The sequence below is a fragment of the Rhinoderma darwinii genome, chromosome 9 (genome assembly GCF_050947455.1).
Source record: "Rhinoderma darwinii isolate aRhiDar2 chromosome 9, aRhiDar2.hap1, whole genome shotgun sequence".
In the NCBI taxonomy this organism is placed as follows: Eukaryota; Metazoa; Chordata; class Amphibia; order Anura; family Rhinodermatidae; genus Rhinoderma; species Rhinoderma darwinii.
This window is the reverse complement of record NC_134695.1, coordinates 24,142,259-24,160,678: the sequence shown is the minus strand read 5'-3', so window position 1 is coordinate 24,160,678 and position 18,420 is coordinate 24,142,259. Positions and strand designations below refer to the sequence as shown.

The window sequence follows — 18,420 nt, the reverse complement described above, 5'->3', positions numbered from 1 at the left end:
GTATGCCCTAACAGGAAACATGGTAGTACAGCCCTAGGGTCCTTCAATGGACCCTGGGCTCTCTGCCGATATATGGTATGTCCCTCAATCGCGTCACAGGAATTCCCTGTGACGCGATCCAAGGGGCATCCCCTTCTCATTTTCCCCTGAATGCTGCACTCCGCTGTTATCGCAGCATTCAGTGGAATAACGGCGGATATGAGAGGTTTCTCTGATCTCCGCCGTTATGGAGCGGGGCTGCTGCTGTGTAATACAGACATTGCCCCGCTCCTGACGGTAAGTGCGTGCGCGGTCAGCATGAGGAGATGCGGCCGGCGGTTCAGGCGCTGAAGACAGAACATGGGGGTGTTTTGCAGCGCGCCGGCCATGTTCTGTCTTCAGTGCCGCTGCTCATCAGTGCAGCGCTGGCCGCTTCATCCTGACCCCGCGCGCTTGTTGTCAGGACTCAGGAGCGCGGCAATTGCTGTATTACACAGCTGCAGCCCCGCTCTCATACATTCATGTGTTACTTTACTGAGCTGTGCGGTTGCACAGCTAAGTATTGAAATACATGAAATAACGGTATCTAACCGTTTGGGGATGCAGAGTATCGAAACAGTATCGAAGTTTTGATGCATCGTGCATCCCTACTGTTATCTACATTACAGCGCCTTTTGTGGGACAGCTTGTAGTTTTGTATTGGCACCATTTTGGAGTACACGTGACTTTTTGATCACTTTTAATCACATTTTTTTTTAAGACCGAATGCAAAGATGCAATTCTTGCACTTGTTTGTTTTTTGTTTTAATGGCGTTCGTCGAGCGGGTTAGATAATGTATTATTATAGTTGGGGTCGTTACAGATGTGGGGATACCAAATACGTGTAACTTGCGATCGTATAGCAGGTTGGGGTGGGAGGGAGCTTCAATGGGGAAAACCCGCAACAGAAAATCAACAAAAACGCAGCATAAATTGACATGCTGCGGATTTAAATTCCACACCACAGGTCAATTTATTAACGTTTACACTGCAGTTTTTTTTCTGCAGTGTGGGCATTTCACTTCTTTAAATATCAACTACTTTGCCGCTACTGTAAATTCTGCAGGATTTACACTACGTGGGAACCAAGCCTCAGACCCGATGCACATGACTGTTTTTATCTATGCGTAAATACGGACCCGTAGTTATCCATAGCTTATCTGTATATACTGAACACATCCGTAAATGCGGTCTGGGGGCGTTAAGGCTTAACTTTCCAAAGTACCCATACGTTGGATTGCGTTAAGTCCTTAAAGACAGCGTCGGAATAGTGCGGATCCGTAAAAAAGAGGGAGGCTGCAAATGATGTCACTAACATGTTGCATAGCAACGCTTCCATAAATACGGACTGTTTATGAATGCACATCCGTAGCAGTCCGTATTTATGGAAGCGCCCATAGGCTTGTATGGGAGAGTCGGTGCTGTAATTACGGACAAGAATAGGATCGGTTCTATAATTTTTTCAGCACGGACACCCATCCGTAAAAATACGTATAGGTGTCCATGGCCAATAGAAATAAATGGGTCCGTAATTACGGATGAAAAATATGGTCGTGTGCGGGGACAAACTTTAAACGTTGTTTCATATATTTTTTTTTACAAAGATATAGAATACTTTGTACCTGTGTAGGTAGGACGTTGGGGTAGCAGTAGCTTAGGTGAGCTGATTCGGTGTAGTTAGTACCTGTATAGGTCGGGCATTAGGGTAGCAGATGTTTGGGTTAGCCTAAAAGTTTTTTAGTCTAAATTAGCTGTAGTATAATTTTTATACTGCAGGTTTTTTTTAGTGTATGTGTGTACACACATATATATATATATATTTGCAGATTCACTACCACCGATCATATACTAATAGGCCATCAATTGTCCAGCTGTGGACCTCTCCTTTAAGTCAATTGCTAGGATGTTTGCTGCAAAAAAAGTTTCACGTATGTCCAAGTGTAGACTTTCATTTTTGTAACCAATTTTCCCTAGTAAACTTCGTGCTAAACTTGGATTGAAACCTCTGGAACTGAAGACCTCTAAAACAGGTATATTCATCTTGTCCTTATGAATCTTATTTTTGTGAAAGCATCTTAGATATTATCAAATCGGCATCATGTACTCGTATGCATTATTATTTTTGGTTTTGCAGAAAGTGGCACCAAAGAAGACCCAGTTGCAGCCACTGTCATTAACCCACTAGTTCTAAGACAACAGCAGGAACTCCGAGAAAAACTTGCAGCTGCTAAAGAGAAGAGAATGCTAAACCAGAAACTAGGGTAAGAAGTTAGTGCTGCCTGGATGAACGGAGATTATATCTGTTCAAAAGCCTATTTTCAAATAAATTTCTGACAGGTAGGAGACTTTGATGTTGAAGAAAGCCAATATTGTACTGAACGTTGACTCAGAGATTGTCAACTCTTTCCTTATTCCTGCCTGCTTCTCTTCCTTCCACCTGCAGCAAAGTAAAATCCCTGGGGGAGGATGAACTATGGCTAGATGATACAGCTGCATGGATTGAACGAAGTCGGAAGCTTCAAGCAGAGAAAGATCAAGCCGAAAAAAGGGTGAGTACTGTCACTTTAAAGAAGGCAAATAGTGACCAGAGGAGATACACACGCACACGTCCTTGTAAGAACAGGAGAAAAAGTTAGGGGTTACCACAGTGGGATAGTGTTACTTGCATACAGGAGGAGGCAAAGTGGCGAACTGGCCTCTAATGTGCGTGGCTTTTTTTTTTTTGCTATGGAAATTACAGAAACCGCCAAGCATGAGATGAGGCTGTAGTTGGAATACACTTTTTTCTTTTTTTTGTGTTGAGATATTTATCCATTTTATAAATCATTCAATTTTTTTATTTTTTATTTTTTCCCCCAAGGCAAAACTGTTGGCGGAAATGGATGAAGAGTTTGGGGTGTCCAATCTTGTAGAAGAGGAATTTGGGCAAAAAAAGGTTTGCTGTGCGGTGTCACAACTATCTTACCTCACATCGCTTAGATATAATATTTAATCCTCTGTTGATTTTCCGCTTCATAGGCTTACTCATCCCAAGATTTGCAAGGTCTGACCGTAGAACACAATCTGGAATCTTTTGCTGAAGGACAGACTGTAATACTGACTCTCAAAGACAAAGGTAGTAAGATCGAACAATATTCAAATATATGGAAATTCCTTTGCAAACTTGTTTTATTTATCTTTTTTTATGAATATTTAACGCAGGTGTCCTTGAAGAAGATGAATCGGATGTCTTGGTTAATGTAAATATGATAGACAAAGAAAAAGCAGACAAAAATGTTGAGCTTAAGAAGAAAAGACCTGATTACAAACCGTATGAGGAAGAGGAGTCTGTTGATGACATGGTTGTGGTGAGTCTGTAGCCCTCTGATATATTCCCTCTTGCTTGTTTTGTTTAGGTCATTTTCTTTATTTTTAAACCCTTTGGAGACATCCGACAGTTACGTCAGATGTGCACCATCATAATATGGCGCAGGGTCAGCCGCTGAGCCTGCACCAAACATGGCAGGTGCTGGCTGTTTAAAACCGCTGACACCCACCTGCAATGTTTAACCCCTCAGATACCGCAGTCCAAAGCGGCTGCACATCTGAACGGTTAGACAGAGGGAGGGGGCTTCTTGTGTCCCGAATCGCTCCCGCCCTGTAACAGTCATTGTGTGCCGATCAGTTGCCATGTCTGAGTCTGAGCGATGGCCATCTTGGAGAGCGGAAAACAGGAGTCCGGATGGGGCAACAGACTTGTATATTCTGTCAACATCTGATCAGTGTGGGTTTGATCTCTGGGATTCCCACTGGTTACTAGAACAAAGTGGCAACAGCACTTGGAGAGCATAATGTCACTTTTGCTACACTCGTTTGGTTTTTATGGAGGCTGCATGGACCGCTCATTAGTCAATGGCTGACTGTGCAGGCTCTAAAAATAAACCGATCCGTCAGAAAATAAATTGTCATGGCGACTTCCTAGTTTCCGGTTCTTGCGATCTACGAGAGTTACAAGTTGGATATTCAAGGCATATCCTAGCGATATAATTAATGTCTTTAGTGGGATACTACAGGTATATAGCACGCTATATATAAATTTTAATGAAATGTATCTGTTTTTCATTTAGTTGAGACACAAGTCGGTGCTTTCTAAGTATGATGAGGAAATCGAAGGGGAAAAGAAGAAATCCTTTCGCTTGGAAAGTGGTGGTACAGCAGATGGATCCTGGGAAAGAGAGCTACAGATTATTCGTCAAAACCTGCACAACCAGGCACAATCCCTAGACCTTCCAGCACTTAAAATTGTCTCTGAGTACTATACATCTGAAGAAATGGTGAGCCTGTAGAACTGTGTTCAGAACGGGATAATTCATGAGATGGTGGGTCACTTGGATATAAGTTTGCAAAACTTGGGAACGTTTGTTAAAGTGAAAACATATTTTACTACTAATCTGCGATGTAAATAATCTAGCTCGAGATGCTCAGTAATTGTATGTTTCTTTTCTATGAAAGGTGTCCTTCAAGAAAACAAAGAGACGTGTAAAAAAGACTCGCAAGAAAGTGAAATCCTCTCCGGCTGATGACCCTATTCTTATGAAACCTGGTACCCGCAAGAGTGACTTTGGTTCAAGGTTAGGGAGGCCACAAATCTTGTAGTAAACACTGAATCTGCATTGTAAAAGTGTTCTAAATTGACATTAACATGGGCATCCTGACAGGCCCATGATTTTACATCAGTTTGGGTGTTTAGAAATCTCTACAAGTACAGGAAAATTATACAGGCTTAATATTTATTTATTTTAGAACTCGTGGACGAGGCCGTAAGCATGTTGGATCAGATGATGAATGGCAAGGTGAGGAGCTAAAAGCCGCCATGCCTCAGTCAGATGATGTGCGTGTGGAGAGTATGGACATTAGTGACCAAGGTTAGACTTTTACTTTTTACATGAAATCTCATGACCAGCTATGATTTTATTTCGTTAAAGAGGCTCTGTCACACCATTATAAGTGCCCTATCGCCTACATAAGGAGATGGGCGCTGTAATGTAGGTGACAGCAGTGCTTTTTATTTAGAAAAACAATCTATTTTTACCACGTTAGCATAAAGCTAAAATCGCTCCTAATTACTTTCTTAATGCCCAACTGGGCGTGTTTTTACTTTAGACCAAGTGGGCGTTGTACAGAGGAGTGTATGACGCTGACCAATCAGCATCATGCACTTCTCTCCATTTATTTAGTCAGCGCATATTGACACTGATAGATCAGTATGTGCTGTCTTATACTGACACATTAACGTTACTGAAGTGTTTAGACCGTGAATAGACATTCCTTCCAGCCAGGACGGGGTGTCTATTCACAATCCCGACACTTCGCTAACGTTTCTGTTTTACTTAAAGCAGAGCAAAGCGTAATTTCGCTGTAACCTGTCATTTACAGCGTGATCTCGCGAGATTACGCTTGCTTTGCTGTAAGTAAATGACTGGTTACAGCGAGATTACGCTTGCTCTGCTTTAAGTATCACAGAAACGTTAGCGAAGTGTCGGATTGTGAATAGACATCCCGTCCTGGCTAGAAGGAATGTCTTTTCACTGTCTAAACACTTCAGTAAAGTTAATGTGTCAGTATAAGACAGCACATACTGATCTAGCAGGATCCCTATGTGCTGCCTAAATGAATGGAGAGAAGTGTATGACACTGATTGGTCAGCGTCATACACTCCTCTGTACAACGCCCACTTGGTCTAAAGTAAAAACATGCCCAATTGGGCATTAAGAAAGTAATTGGCATAAAGCTAAAATCGCTAATAACGTTTTAAAAATCAGTTTTCTAAATAAAAAGCACTCCTATCACCTACATCATAGCGCCCATCTCCTTATGTAGAAGATAGGACACTTACAATGTGGTGACAGCCTCTTTAAAACAACATTCCTCTTCTATTTATTTAATCTGCTTTCTTTTCCATTGCTCCTTTTACAGAAGAGGGTCCAGATTCTCTGAGTGTTGTAGAGGAAGATGACTTGGAAATGGAGTTACACAAACATCTTGAAAAAAGTAGACGGCTGAAACAAATTCAGCAGCAGAAAGACAGTAGTGAGAAGGTAAGAGTACTGATTTTAATTCCGTACAAAAATGAAACCAATCACAGGATTTTAGAAAATCTGAACCCTGGTAAGTGCTTTCAATTGGCAATTCAATAATACAAGGCTTTAATTTTTTTGTTACGCCTACATTGTAGTTTTTGCTTGTAGATTGGCTTTAAGAATAGATATCGTTCACTAAACTTCTTATCCCAGTTGTAGCTGTAGATTCTTATAACGAGGAGAAAATAAATTTGATTTTTGTACTCCTTTTTCTCGTTGGCTGGGGGGGGGGGGGGCGACAGCACCGCAGATATAACGTATTTTTACTATAGGACGCACTGGACCATAAGGCACACCCATAATTTGTAGCATAAAAGTGGAGAAAAAAAAGGTTTTGCCTTTAACTGTACATTTCCTGGGTAATTGGACAATGCAGTGCCGCCGTACATGCTGCTTCCGTTACACTGCACTGCAGGGACCTTTTTGAAGCTGTGTCCTGCTTCTTCATACTGCTGTTTGCCTTCAGGATATACCGGTCCTTCTCAATGAATTAGAATATCATCAAAAAGTTAATTTATTTCAGTAATTCAATTGAAAAAGTGAAACTCGTATATTATATAGATTCATTATACACAGTGATCTATTTCCAGCACTTTTTTTCTTTTAGGCCTCATGCACACGACTGTAGCCACGTACACGGCCGTGATTTTCGGGCCGGCAGCGGAGTGTCACCCGCGAGCCGCCCGCAAACCGCGGGCCGTGTCCATTAATTTCTATGAGTCTGGACCGCAGAACACGGCCGTAATAAGACACGCCCGTTCTTTCTGTAGTCCAGGCTCCTGGGCCGTGCACGCACCGTGGAAACCACGGTCGTGTGCATGGGCCCATAGAAATGAATGGGGCTGCAATTCTCCCGTGGATTTTCGGGGGAATTACGGCCGCAAAAGCACGTTGGTGTGCGTGGGGCCTTTAATTTTGCAGATTATGGCTAACAGTCAATGAAAACCCCAAATTTAGTCTCTCAGAAAATCAGAATATTGGGTAAAAGTTGAAGATTGTAGACTCATGGTGTCCTAAGCCTTAAACCCCTTCCCGACATTTTGTCATATGATACGTCATGGAAAGCTAGTGCTTCCCGCATTTTGCCGTATACATACGACAAATGCATGGCACCGGCTCAGTTGAGTCGGTGCCACCATCGCCGGATGTCAGTGGTGTAGTGCAATGGTGGGGAACGAAATAAGCTTCAACCTCCATTAACCCCTTAAATGCAGCAGTCAAAAGCGATCGCTGCATTTAAGTTGTTTGCAGCTCGTCATCACACCAGCAATGAAATTACAGGGGTTCTGGTGGCTGCAATGGCAACCGGAGGCCTAATAGTGACCTCCTGGTCTGCCAAGCACGGAGGCCTTCCAGTATCCATCCGGAGGCGGAGCATGAAAGGCTTCCATAGCCGACGGCAAGAAGGCGCCGGCTCAGGAGCTGAGCCCGTGCCATTAACGGTGGATGTCAGCAGTATGTTACAGCTGACATCCACCTGTAATGGCAGGAACCGGAGCTAGCTCAGATTCCTGCCATTAACCCCTTAGATGCAGTTATCGAAAGCGATCGCTGCATCTTAGAGGTTGCTAGCAGATCAGCAGGCCCTTTTCCCTTATCAAGTCCTTTTATTATTGAAAAAAAGAAACCATATCTATCTGGTATCGCCTCGACCGTAACGGCCTGAGCTATAAAAATATTATGTTATTCCACGCTTCACCGCGTGGAATAACAATATTTTAATAGCTCCTGCCGTTACGGTCGCGGCGATACCAAATACGTATGCGTAAAAATTTTTTTAACTATACCAGAATTTCTATTTTGCTCACTTTGCCCTACAAATATTGGAATAAAGAGTTCAAAATGTTGCATGTATCCAAAAATGGTACCTATATAAACTATAGCTCGTCTCGCAAAAAACAAGCCCTCATACAGCTCCGTCGATGAAAAAATTAAAACTTTATGGTTCTCACAACATGGCGACAGAAAAAATACGTTCTTTTTACAAAAGTAATTTTATTGTGCAAAAAGTTGTAAAACATAAAAAAGTGCTATAAATTAGGTATCGCCGGAATCGTACTGACCCACAGAATAAAGTTAAAATAGGATTAAGAAGTGATCAAAAAGTCGCATGTACCCCAATAAAAAAATATGCAGTTGTTCAGGCCCGAGGGGAACATTTCTTCTGTTTCAAGAGGCGAATTATCAAGGCCCTAAAATTAGGGAACCAGGAAGGGGAGGGCCCAAAAATATCTGCTGGAAGTGAGGGTGCCCATATTATACCAGGACAACACTTTCCCAGCAAAATTCCCGAAACTGCAAAGGTGCGGAGTGTGGACCAAAAGGGGGATAAGGAAGGACATTTATCAGTGCGACACCGGCCTCTGCAGAAAGGATTGCTATGGATTATTTTACAGTTTTTTGTTTTTTTTAACCCAATTATTATACCACCTGACTATGCCCCTAATGCACTCTGCCCAGCTTACATATGCCCCACATTATAAACGGAAACACCAGCAATACTCAAACAAAATTACTACCAAGCAAATCCACACTCCAAAAGCTAAATGCCGCTACCTCCCCTCTGAACCCTACAGCGTGCACGAACAGTAGTTTACTTCCACATATATGGCATCGCCATACCCAGGAAAACCCTTTTAACAATTTTTGGCGTGGCACAACATATTTGCCACTGAATTGGCATATCTATGGAAAAATGTTTACTTTCCACCGTCCACAGCGCAATAATTTATGGAAAAATTTTGTGGGGGTGAAAATGCTTACTACACCCCTTAATAAATGCCTTGAAGGGTGCAGTTTCCAAAATGGTTTCACTTCTCAGGGGTTTCTTTTATTATTTCACATCACAGCTTTGCAATTGTGAACCAATACTTTGTGAATCGCCAAATTAGGCCTCCGATTCACATGGTACTCTTTCAATCCTGAGCCCTGTCAAATGTCCAGACAAAAGTTTAGGGCCACATGTTGGGTGTTTCTAAAACCGGGAAACACAGCATATTCGAGAGCTGTCTTGTTAGGCTGGGTTCACACAAGTTTTTTTGCAGGCGGAAAATCTGCCTGAACGACTATTTTCGCTGCGTCTTTCGCCCGCGGCCATTTAGCGCCGCAGGAATAAAACGCAGCGAAATACGCTTTCTCCGCTTCCCATTGATGTCAATGGGAGGTCAGAGGCATAAACGCCCGAAGATAGGGCATGTCCCTTTTTCCCACATGCCGGTTTTTCCACTCGTGGGAAAAAAACACCTCTGCCTCCCATTGAAATCAATGGGAGGCATTTTCAGCCGTTGTTTGGCACGTTTTGCGGCGCGGTTTAAGTGTCAAACTCTCCAAAAAACTCCTTGTGAACTCCCCCCTTATGGTGGCACAAGCTAGGCACCACATATTGGCAGATCTATGGGAAAAAAAATCCCATTTTCACTCTGCAACATCGAGGGCACACTAATTTCTGCAAAACACCTGTGGGGCTAACATGAATTCCTCAAAGGGTGTAGTTTCCTAAATGGAGTCACTTTTTTGCCGTTTTCACTGTTTTGGTCCCTCAGGGGCTTTGCAAATGTGACATGGCCTCTGAAAACCATTCCTGCTACATGTGATCTCCAAAAGCCAAATGGCGCTCTATCCCTTCTAAGCCCTGCCGTGTGTCCAAACAGCCGTTTATGACCACATGTGGGGTATTGTTTTACTTTTTTTACCAAATTTTGTGGTACTTTTTCCCCTTTAGTCCTTGTGGAAATGAAAAAAAATTAGCTAAACCTACATTTTATTTGAAAAAATGTAGTTACATTTTTATGACCTACTTCCAATTTCTGCAATAAACCTATGGAGTCAAAATGCTCACTATACCTCTAGATTTCTTCAATGGGTGTAGTTACCAAAATGGTCACTTGTTTGCGTTTCCAGACCTGACATGCTGCCTAAAATATATTCTAATAAAAAGAAGGCCCCAAAATCCTCCTAGGTATTCCTTTTGCTTCTGAGGCCGGTGCTTCAGTACATTACCATAGTAGGGCCACATGTGGGATATTTCTTTTATCTGTCGAACATGGGAAAAAAATATTGTGTTGCGTTTCTCTGGTAAAACTTTGTGTTCACAAACAAAAATGGATTAAAAATGAATTTCTGCAAAAAAAAAAAAAAATTTGTACATTTCACCTCTACTTTGCTTTAATTCCTGTGACGCGTCTAAAGCGTTAAGAGACTTTCTAAATGCTGTTTTGAATACATTGAGGGGGTGAAGTTTTTAAAATGGGGTGACTTATTGGGAATATATAAGTCCCTCAAAGCCACCTCACAACTGAACTGGCCTCCGTAAAAATATATTTTTGAAAGTTTCTTGAAAATGTGAGAAATTGCTGCTAAAGTTCTAAGTCTTGTAACGTCCTAGAAAAATGAAAGGATGTTCAAAGACTTCCGGTTCCGGCGCTGGGGATGCAGGACGCGAGTGACTGAGCTCCCGCTCCCGTCCAGCCTATCTGCTTGCAATAGTCGCTTCGGCGGCGACAATCAGCGGTGAAGTCACCAGCCCTGCACACGGAATCATCACAGGTGGTGCCTGTATGGACAGGTACCTCCTCAGAAGCCAGCCATGGAAGACTCGGCCGTGGTAAAGGGAGGTAAGATGGCGGCGCTTCCCGCCACTGCGACCCTGCTATACACACAGGAAGACGAGCTGCAGCACCATCAGTCCCAGCTTTCAAGCCCGACAGAGCACATAATATCCGCTCTTCCTGCAGCCATTGATTATGTAGCCCTGGCCCGAGAAGTAGCCAAACAGATAGCGCCAGACCTGCAAAAGGCGCTGGAAAAAACGGTGCAAGATTCCCTAAACCGCGTGCATGCGGAGCTGGCACAAGTCACTATCAGAGCTGATGAGTTAGAGCAGCGTATGACGCTGCTGTTGGATGAAAATGAGCGTCTGCAATCCAAACTCAGAGGGGTGATGTCTGTTACTACGCAGTTGGACAAGGTGGAGGATCTGGAAAACCGCTCCAGGAGGAGCAACCTGCGACTGGTGGGGCTGAAAGAAGCGGTGATATCTTCTGATTTGCAACGAGTGTGTGAGAGGACATTGCCAGAAGCTTTAGGTCTTCCCCGTCCCTGCCGGGTGGAGAGGGCGCACAGAGATAAACCTCCCAGCAACAGACGACCACAGTTCGCTTCGTCCCAGACAAGTAAACTTTAAGCTGTTGGATTACAATGATAAGGTGGCACTTATGAAAGCATTCCAGAGCAGATCGCGTCCCTTGGAAATACTGGGCATGAAAGTGCTACTTTTTGAGGATTTCTCGGCGGAGGTTGCAAAACGAAGGCGGGCTTTCAGCAAGATCTGCACCGCGTTGTTCCAAGCGAAAATACGTTTTAACCTGCAGTACCCAGCCATCTTGCGGGTGTTTTCAAGAGAACGGGCGGAACAAGGTTTTCACCACGCCACAGGAAGCGGAGGACGCACTTAAGGAGCTTTGTAGGCGCAGACCACAGCAAGAGGAGAGTCACAGTCCAGTACACAGTCCGAATCGCAAGTTGAGAGAAGCCAAACGGAACCGACTAAATATGGAGCGAACCTGGGCAGAAGCTTTAATGCCCACACCTGGAAGATCCCGGGGGGGTCGAGCCGGAAATGGAGGGGATTCTCCGAAACCGCAGAGGCGTACGCGGGTCCGCACCCGATCCACGTCTCCTGATTGACGGACGAAGATCTTTTCAGCACATGTTATTTCAGCTGATGTGATGATGATTTTGTGGACGCTGTAGACCAATTGCAGATTCCGACCAGATACAGGTAATTTGAAAGTTTTGAGGTAGATATTTGGCGGTAGTATACGGCACTCTGTACCGGTCAACAGCTGGCCTATGGTTATAATGTTATAAGGTTGAAATGTATGCACTCTGGTATTTCCCTGCATTTTCACTACAGGAGATTAGTGAGGGAGTTAGATCAGGCTCTGAGATTTTTCCTTGTGGGTGGGATTGACCGGGAATGAGACAATGCCTCCCCCACGCAAGGGATTAGCTGTATCTGTCACAGATGGCAGATTGGGGGAAATTGTGATAGAAGATATGGGAAAAGAAGGTAGGGAAACCTTGAGGCGAAGCAAGATTCATGTGGATATGTGATTTTAAGTCTGTTTGCATAAAAGTCATGAAGATATAATCCAAACGGACGCTAGGCTGTTAAAATTGATGATATGGAAATGTATAAGAGTGTGCACAGGTGACAAAGATATTGAGGGGGCAAGGGCAGGTGTTACTTCCTCAGGGAAGGAGTCATATGTGCAGGCTGGGGGGGAGGGGGAGGGAGGGGCGTGTTCTGACATAACAGAAAAAAGTGAAGTCACGTACACCAGTGGGTATGAAGGGGCTGCTAACCCTTGCCGCAGGTGATTTGAGGGTTTTGTTAGATAAGGGCCGGTTGGCCTTGTTGGTTCTGGCTTATAAACCGGGTTTTGGTTATGTTGTTAATGTTTATACATGGCTCTTGGAAAAAGACGGATCTGACTCCCCGAACTTAGCACGACTTTTAGGCACTTTAGCTCATCTTATACATGGCCCAATAACACATGAAAATAGTCTCTTGGAACGTTAAAGGGCTGAGATCCCCACAGAAACGGACCAAACTTTTACGACACATGAAAAGATTGCACCCAGATGTGGCCCTATTGCAGGAAACTCACCTTACCGAGCCGGAGTTTAAGTATTTGCAAAAATTCTGGGTGGGTCAAGTTTTTGTCTCGTCGGCAAGGGAGGGTAAGGCGGGAGTTATAATTTTGGTAAATAAAAATTTTGTGTTTACACTGGTGCCCAGGAGCGGGATGACGAGGGCCGTTGGATCCATCTAGTGATGGAGCATGCAGGGGAAACCGTGAGTATTCATAATGTGTATGGCCCAAATACGGTTAACACTGGATTTTTTTGGTCATTTGGAATCCCAACTCCAGCAGGATCGCACTAGGTTCTTGATTCTAGGGGGAGACCTTAACACTGTAAGATCTTCAAAGGAGGATAGGAGCGCAGGGACTAGTTCGCAGAGAAATATAGATAAGATCTTGCCCGACTTTTTAAGACACACGGCCCTAATAGATGCGTGGAGGAGTCTACACCCAGATGCGTGGGAATATACACATTTCTCCATTGTTCATCAGTCATGGTCGCGTATTGATTACTTGCTAGTTAGTGACGCATTATCGCGGCGTTTACGTGAAGCGACAATTGAAGATCTAGTCATTTCGGACCATGCTCCGGTTACCATTACCTTGGCCGACACAGTAGCTAGAGGAACGGATTTTATCTGGAGGTTTCCCGCCTTTCTGGCAAAGGATGAGGGCTTTATACAGAAGCTTAAGGGGTGGTGGATGGAATTTGATGGGGATAATGTATCGCATCGCTCGGAACCGTCATTGTATTGGCGTACAGCTAAAGCGGTAATACGAGGAAAAATCATGCAATATATGTCTAATCTTAAACATAAGACTACCGAAGGATACAAGGCAGCGAGCGACAGATTACGGTGTGCATACACAGCATTTCTACACTCTATCACTGCTATTGGGGGAGGAATAGAGGGAAGCCAAGCGACAGTCTGATCAGTGGTTAGACAAAAGAGTATTTACCGGTCCCAATTTGATGCCGATTTAATGCGTTTCGGCAATAAAGCGGGCAAATTATTAGCGCGATTAGCAAAAGGGAGGTATGCACCGTCGCACATATCAACACTTAACGAATCAAATGGAACTCCTACTTCAGACCCAAAAAAAATCAATACCATATTAAGTAAGTACTACCAAGCCCTTTACTCAGAAACACCCATAGATCTCCAAAAAGGGAGGGAATTTTTGGAGAAGTTGAAGCTGCCAGGGCTCACCCAGGAGCAAAATGGTCACTTGAGCGCAGAGATTACATTAGAGGAAGTCTGGAGCGCCATTAAGACCTTATCTAACGGAAAGGCCCCGGGTCCGGATGGATTCACAGGGGAGTTTTTTAAATCTCTGAGAGAGGAAATCAGTCCTACCTTGGTGGCATACTATAATATTTTACTAAGCACGGGGGCTTTACCAGCAGAGGCTAAAGTAGCGCATATAAAGGTGCTACCCAAAAAGGGGAAGAATCCTCTTGACCCGGGGGCGTACTGTCCCATTTCGCTGATAGACCAAGATCAGAAATTGCTCACAAAAATTCTGGCCAATCGGCTGGCTATGTATCTACCCATACTGGTGGGAAAGTCCCAAGTAGGCTTTGTAAAGGGCAGGGCAGCAGTGACAAATCTACGCAAGGTGTTGACGGTGCTAGAAACAGTCAGGCATGATCCCCAGCCAGGTACCAGGCCGGCACTTTTAGCGCTAGACGCAGAGAAAGCCTTTGATAACATACAATGGGAATGGCGCTAGACAAAATGAACATTCAGGGAGACTTCCGGGTCTTCCTGAAGGGAGTCTACAATAGCCCGCAAGCATGTGTTCACGTCTCAGGGTTCCTATCAGATCCCTTCCAATTACACAAAGGAACACGACAGGGTTGCCCCCTATCACCCCTGTTATTCAATCTGGTATTGGAACCTATGGCTAGATACCTGGAAGAATCTGATATGTTCAGAGGCATTCAAGTAGGGTCTTGTGCAGTGAAATTAGCTCTGTTCGCTGATGATGTCATACTTTTTATGTCGAATCCTCAAGAGCATTTAGGGAAGGTTTTTCAATTTTTACAGGAATTTGGACAATGCTCGGGATATAAAGTCAACATAGCTAAGAGCGAACTGCTGGAGTTGGGCAGGCCATTGCCTAAGACCTTTTGGCAATCCTTGGGTTGCGGGATATCACCGGTTGAGCACTGCATTACTTATCTAGGTATCAAAATAGGGAGTGCACCAGACACTCTGTATGGCCTAAATTATCCCCCGTTAATTAAAAAAATACAAGCGGAACTCACTAGATGGGGCCAATTGCCGTTGTCCCTCCTGGGAAGATGCCATCTGATTAAGATGGTTAGTTTCCCCAGATTGCTATACCCCTTTCAAACACTTCCTCTATTATTGAAGCATGTGGATGTCTCGAAACTGACGGCTTCATTCACTAAATTTATATGGGCAGGAAAGGCCGCGCATAGCACTTACCAAGCTTATGATGGGTAAACAAGAAGGGGGTGTGAACTTTCCGAATGTCAGGGGTTATAACGTGGTCTGTCTTTTTCGCCATGTAGTAGATTGGCTTCATGAGACAAGCAATTATTCCAACTTAGATCTGGAAGGGGAGTATGCCTCACCCTGGAACCTAAAAGCTTTGTTACATTGTAGAGTTGCTTCTCTTCCGTGCCGTCTCAAAACCTCCATTGTATTGAGAGATACAGTTCTAGCTTGGAAAGTGGTACGTAAACAGTTTGGGCTGCCTCACCTGGTCTTGAAATATATGCCGTTAAGCGGACATCCAGAGTTTTTACCGGGAATAGACAAGGGGGACGGAATTGCCTCATGGGGGAGGGTAGGCATGGGAAATGCAGGGGATCTTATGCACACAGAGGAAAAGAGGTGGTTAACTGGGGAGGAAATCACCACTAAACTCAGACACATAGCAGGGAGGGTCAATTTTTTGCAAGTACTTCAGGTACGAGCATTTTGCACCTCCAGGCTCAGGGATTTGAGTAAGGAAGCTGCTTCGCACACTCTGGATGAGGTCATGGGTCCAACAACTGGGCGGGCGACCATTTCGGGGCTGTATGGAGCATTGAGAGATGGTTTTGTTCGGCCGCAATCAAGGATTAGTTTTAAAAGCTGGGAACGGTGGACTCAGGATCCAGGTATAGGAGAGATCATACTGGGGGGTTGGGAGACGGTACGGAAGAGTGTGATAAATGAGAGCTGGAGGGAAACCTATTTTAAGTTGATGCACGCAGCTATATATGGCTTTAACATTCTGCCTTCACAATCTTTCCCTGACCGCATTACAAGTTGTCCCAAGTGCAATACACCACTGACGAATTTGTGGCATGGAGTGTGGGGGTGTGTACATACGAAACGATTTTGGGGGATGGTACAGAAATATATTGAGGATCATTGGAAAACGAATCTCCCAATGACGCCGCAAGCGCTACTATTCCATCAGGCGCGGCCGCCGGAGGAAGAGTGTGTTCGAGGAGTGAGATCACCTCCCGTGCTGGTGCACACGGTTCTACTGGTAGCCTTGAGATGCCTCCTGAGTAAATGGCTAGAGGCAGACATGCCGGGATTAGAAATGATTGTGTCGCGGCTGAAACAGTTATTGGTTCTTGAGAGGGTGGAGGTGGAAAGGCGGAAGGAAACGGGAACCAAGAAGCTATTTGATAAGTGGCAAACCTTCATAGAATCGCAATGTACAGCAGCCGAAATAGCGGAAATTGTTAGGCCCTTCCAGTACACAAAGTGGTATTGTACACCGCTCTTGGCAGGCACTTTAGGGGGGTTGCAACTCTGAATCAGCTGGGGGAAAAAGGATGAGTAGAAACTTATTAATGACCTAGGTCGTGTCGGGGTTGGGGGAAGTCATGCTTTCGGTCCATCTGAAGATAGACAATTATGCCATGTTCATATGTTTATGTGTTATGTTGAATTTAATTCAAAGTTAATTCCATGACAGTAGAGTGCTGCGCACTCATGATGAAATGTTTGTAAGAAAATGTGAAAACTGATAAAAAAAAAGGATGTTCAAAAACTGTCAATCTAAAGTAGACATATGGGGGATGTTAATTATCAACCATTTTGTGTGTTATAACTGCCGGTCTTACAAGCACATACATTTACATTTAGATAAATGCTAATTTTCAAAAATGTTCTCGAAATTTTGGTGTTTTTCACAATTAAATACTGAATGTATCAAGCAAACTTTGCCAGTACCATAAATTACACTGTCACGAAAAAACAGTTTCAGAATCGCTTGGATAGCTAAAAGCATTCCGAAGTTATTACCACATAAAGTGAAACATGTCAGATTTGAAAAATGAGGCTCGAAATTTTACACTTCATTGGGGAAATCAAGGTCTGGAGGAAGAGTGGAGAAGCACTTAATCAAAGTTGCTTGCGGTCCAGTGTGGAGATGCTGATTTCATTTTCCAGCAGGACTTGGCACCTGCCCACACTGCCAAAAGTACCAATACCTGGTTTAATAACCACAGTATCACTGTGCGTGATTGGCCAGCAAACTCGCCTGACCTAAACCCAATAGAAAATCTATGGGGTATTGTCAAGAGGAAGATGAGACACCAGACCCAACAATGCAGACGAGCTGAAGGCCGCTATCAAAGCAACCTGGGCTTCCATAACACCTCAGCAGTGCCACAGGCTGATCGCTTCCATGCCACGCCGCATTGATAACCCCTCAGCAGTGCCACAGGCTGATCGCATCCATGCCACGCCGCATTGATGCAGTAATTCATGCAAAAGGAGCCCTGACCAAGTATTGAGTGCATGTACTCTACATACTTATCAGTAGGCCAACATTTCAGTATTAAAAATCATTTTTGAAATTGGGTTTATAATATAATCTAATTTTCTCAGAATTTTGGGTTTTCGTTAACTGTTAGCCATAATCAACATTAAAAGAAAAAAAAAAATGCTGGAAAAGATCACTGTTATGAATCTATTCATTGAGTTTCACTTTTTGAATTGAATTACTGAAATTAACTTTTTGATATTCTAATTCATTGTGAAGGACCTGTAAGAGGCCGACCAACATTACCGCTCAGTTTCTAGTAAAAAAAAAAGCTTATAGTCTAAAAAATACGGTAGGTTCCTGCCACGATCTTGGCCACACAGAGAAGGCACTTCTGTTGGTTGGCGATTTTAACCAAACTTTTGAAAGCTGTCAAGTGTGATTCTGAGGTTGGAGAGGTGGTCTTACCCGGAGGGAACTTTCACCAAGAGGTCATCCAGGTAACTGATTACGGTTCTCCCCTGACTCGGAGCTACCATATCCTTAGTGCGGATATACCAACTAACAAGAGAAGAAAGATGCAAGATCCACAGCGCACCACCAATGTATGAGGGACTTCATTATTTTAAAGGATGATTTAACGAACGTACTAAGTGTTTTCGAGATTGTGTTCACATGGAGTCAAAGCATCACAAACTCCTACAAACGGAAGTGACATACAATGATTGACAGAAAGGAAAACATTGTTAAATTAAAAATTTGATTAAAAAATTATCACATTTTAAAATGACTGGGTCTGCAGACCATCACGTAAGATATACAAACATCAGGAATAAAATGCAGTATATAATGTGAGCACATGCACACCCCCATTTGTCAAATGTAACCTTTCT

General features: G+C 43.7%; 1 protein-coding gene across 3 annotated transcripts in view; it reads left to right on the top strand.

Moving 5' to 3' along the window:
• SART1 (spliceosome associated factor 1, recruiter of U4/U6.U5 tri-snRNP) overlaps positions 1-18,420 on the top strand; it is a 64,615-nt gene that overhangs the window by 30,904 nt on the left and 15,291 nt on the right. For all 3 annotated transcript variants that reach the window (XM_075837383.1, XM_075837384.1, XM_075837385.1), the window contains exons 4-13: positions 1,993-2,048; positions 2,153-2,279; positions 2,462-2,567; positions 2,879-2,953; positions 3,037-3,133; positions 3,220-3,365; positions 4,125-4,331; positions 4,510-4,628; positions 4,801-4,922; positions 5,974-6,095. In XM_075837383.1, the coding sequence (XP_075693498.1) occupies positions 1,993-2,048; positions 2,153-2,279; positions 2,462-2,567; positions 2,879-2,953; positions 3,037-3,133; positions 3,220-3,365; positions 4,125-4,331; positions 4,510-4,628; positions 4,801-4,922; positions 5,974-6,095 (1,177 nt within the window). The remainder of the gene's footprint in view (positions 1-1,992; positions 2,049-2,152; positions 2,280-2,461; positions 2,568-2,878; positions 2,954-3,036; positions 3,134-3,219; positions 3,366-4,124; positions 4,332-4,509; positions 4,629-4,800; positions 4,923-5,973; positions 6,096-18,420) is intronic.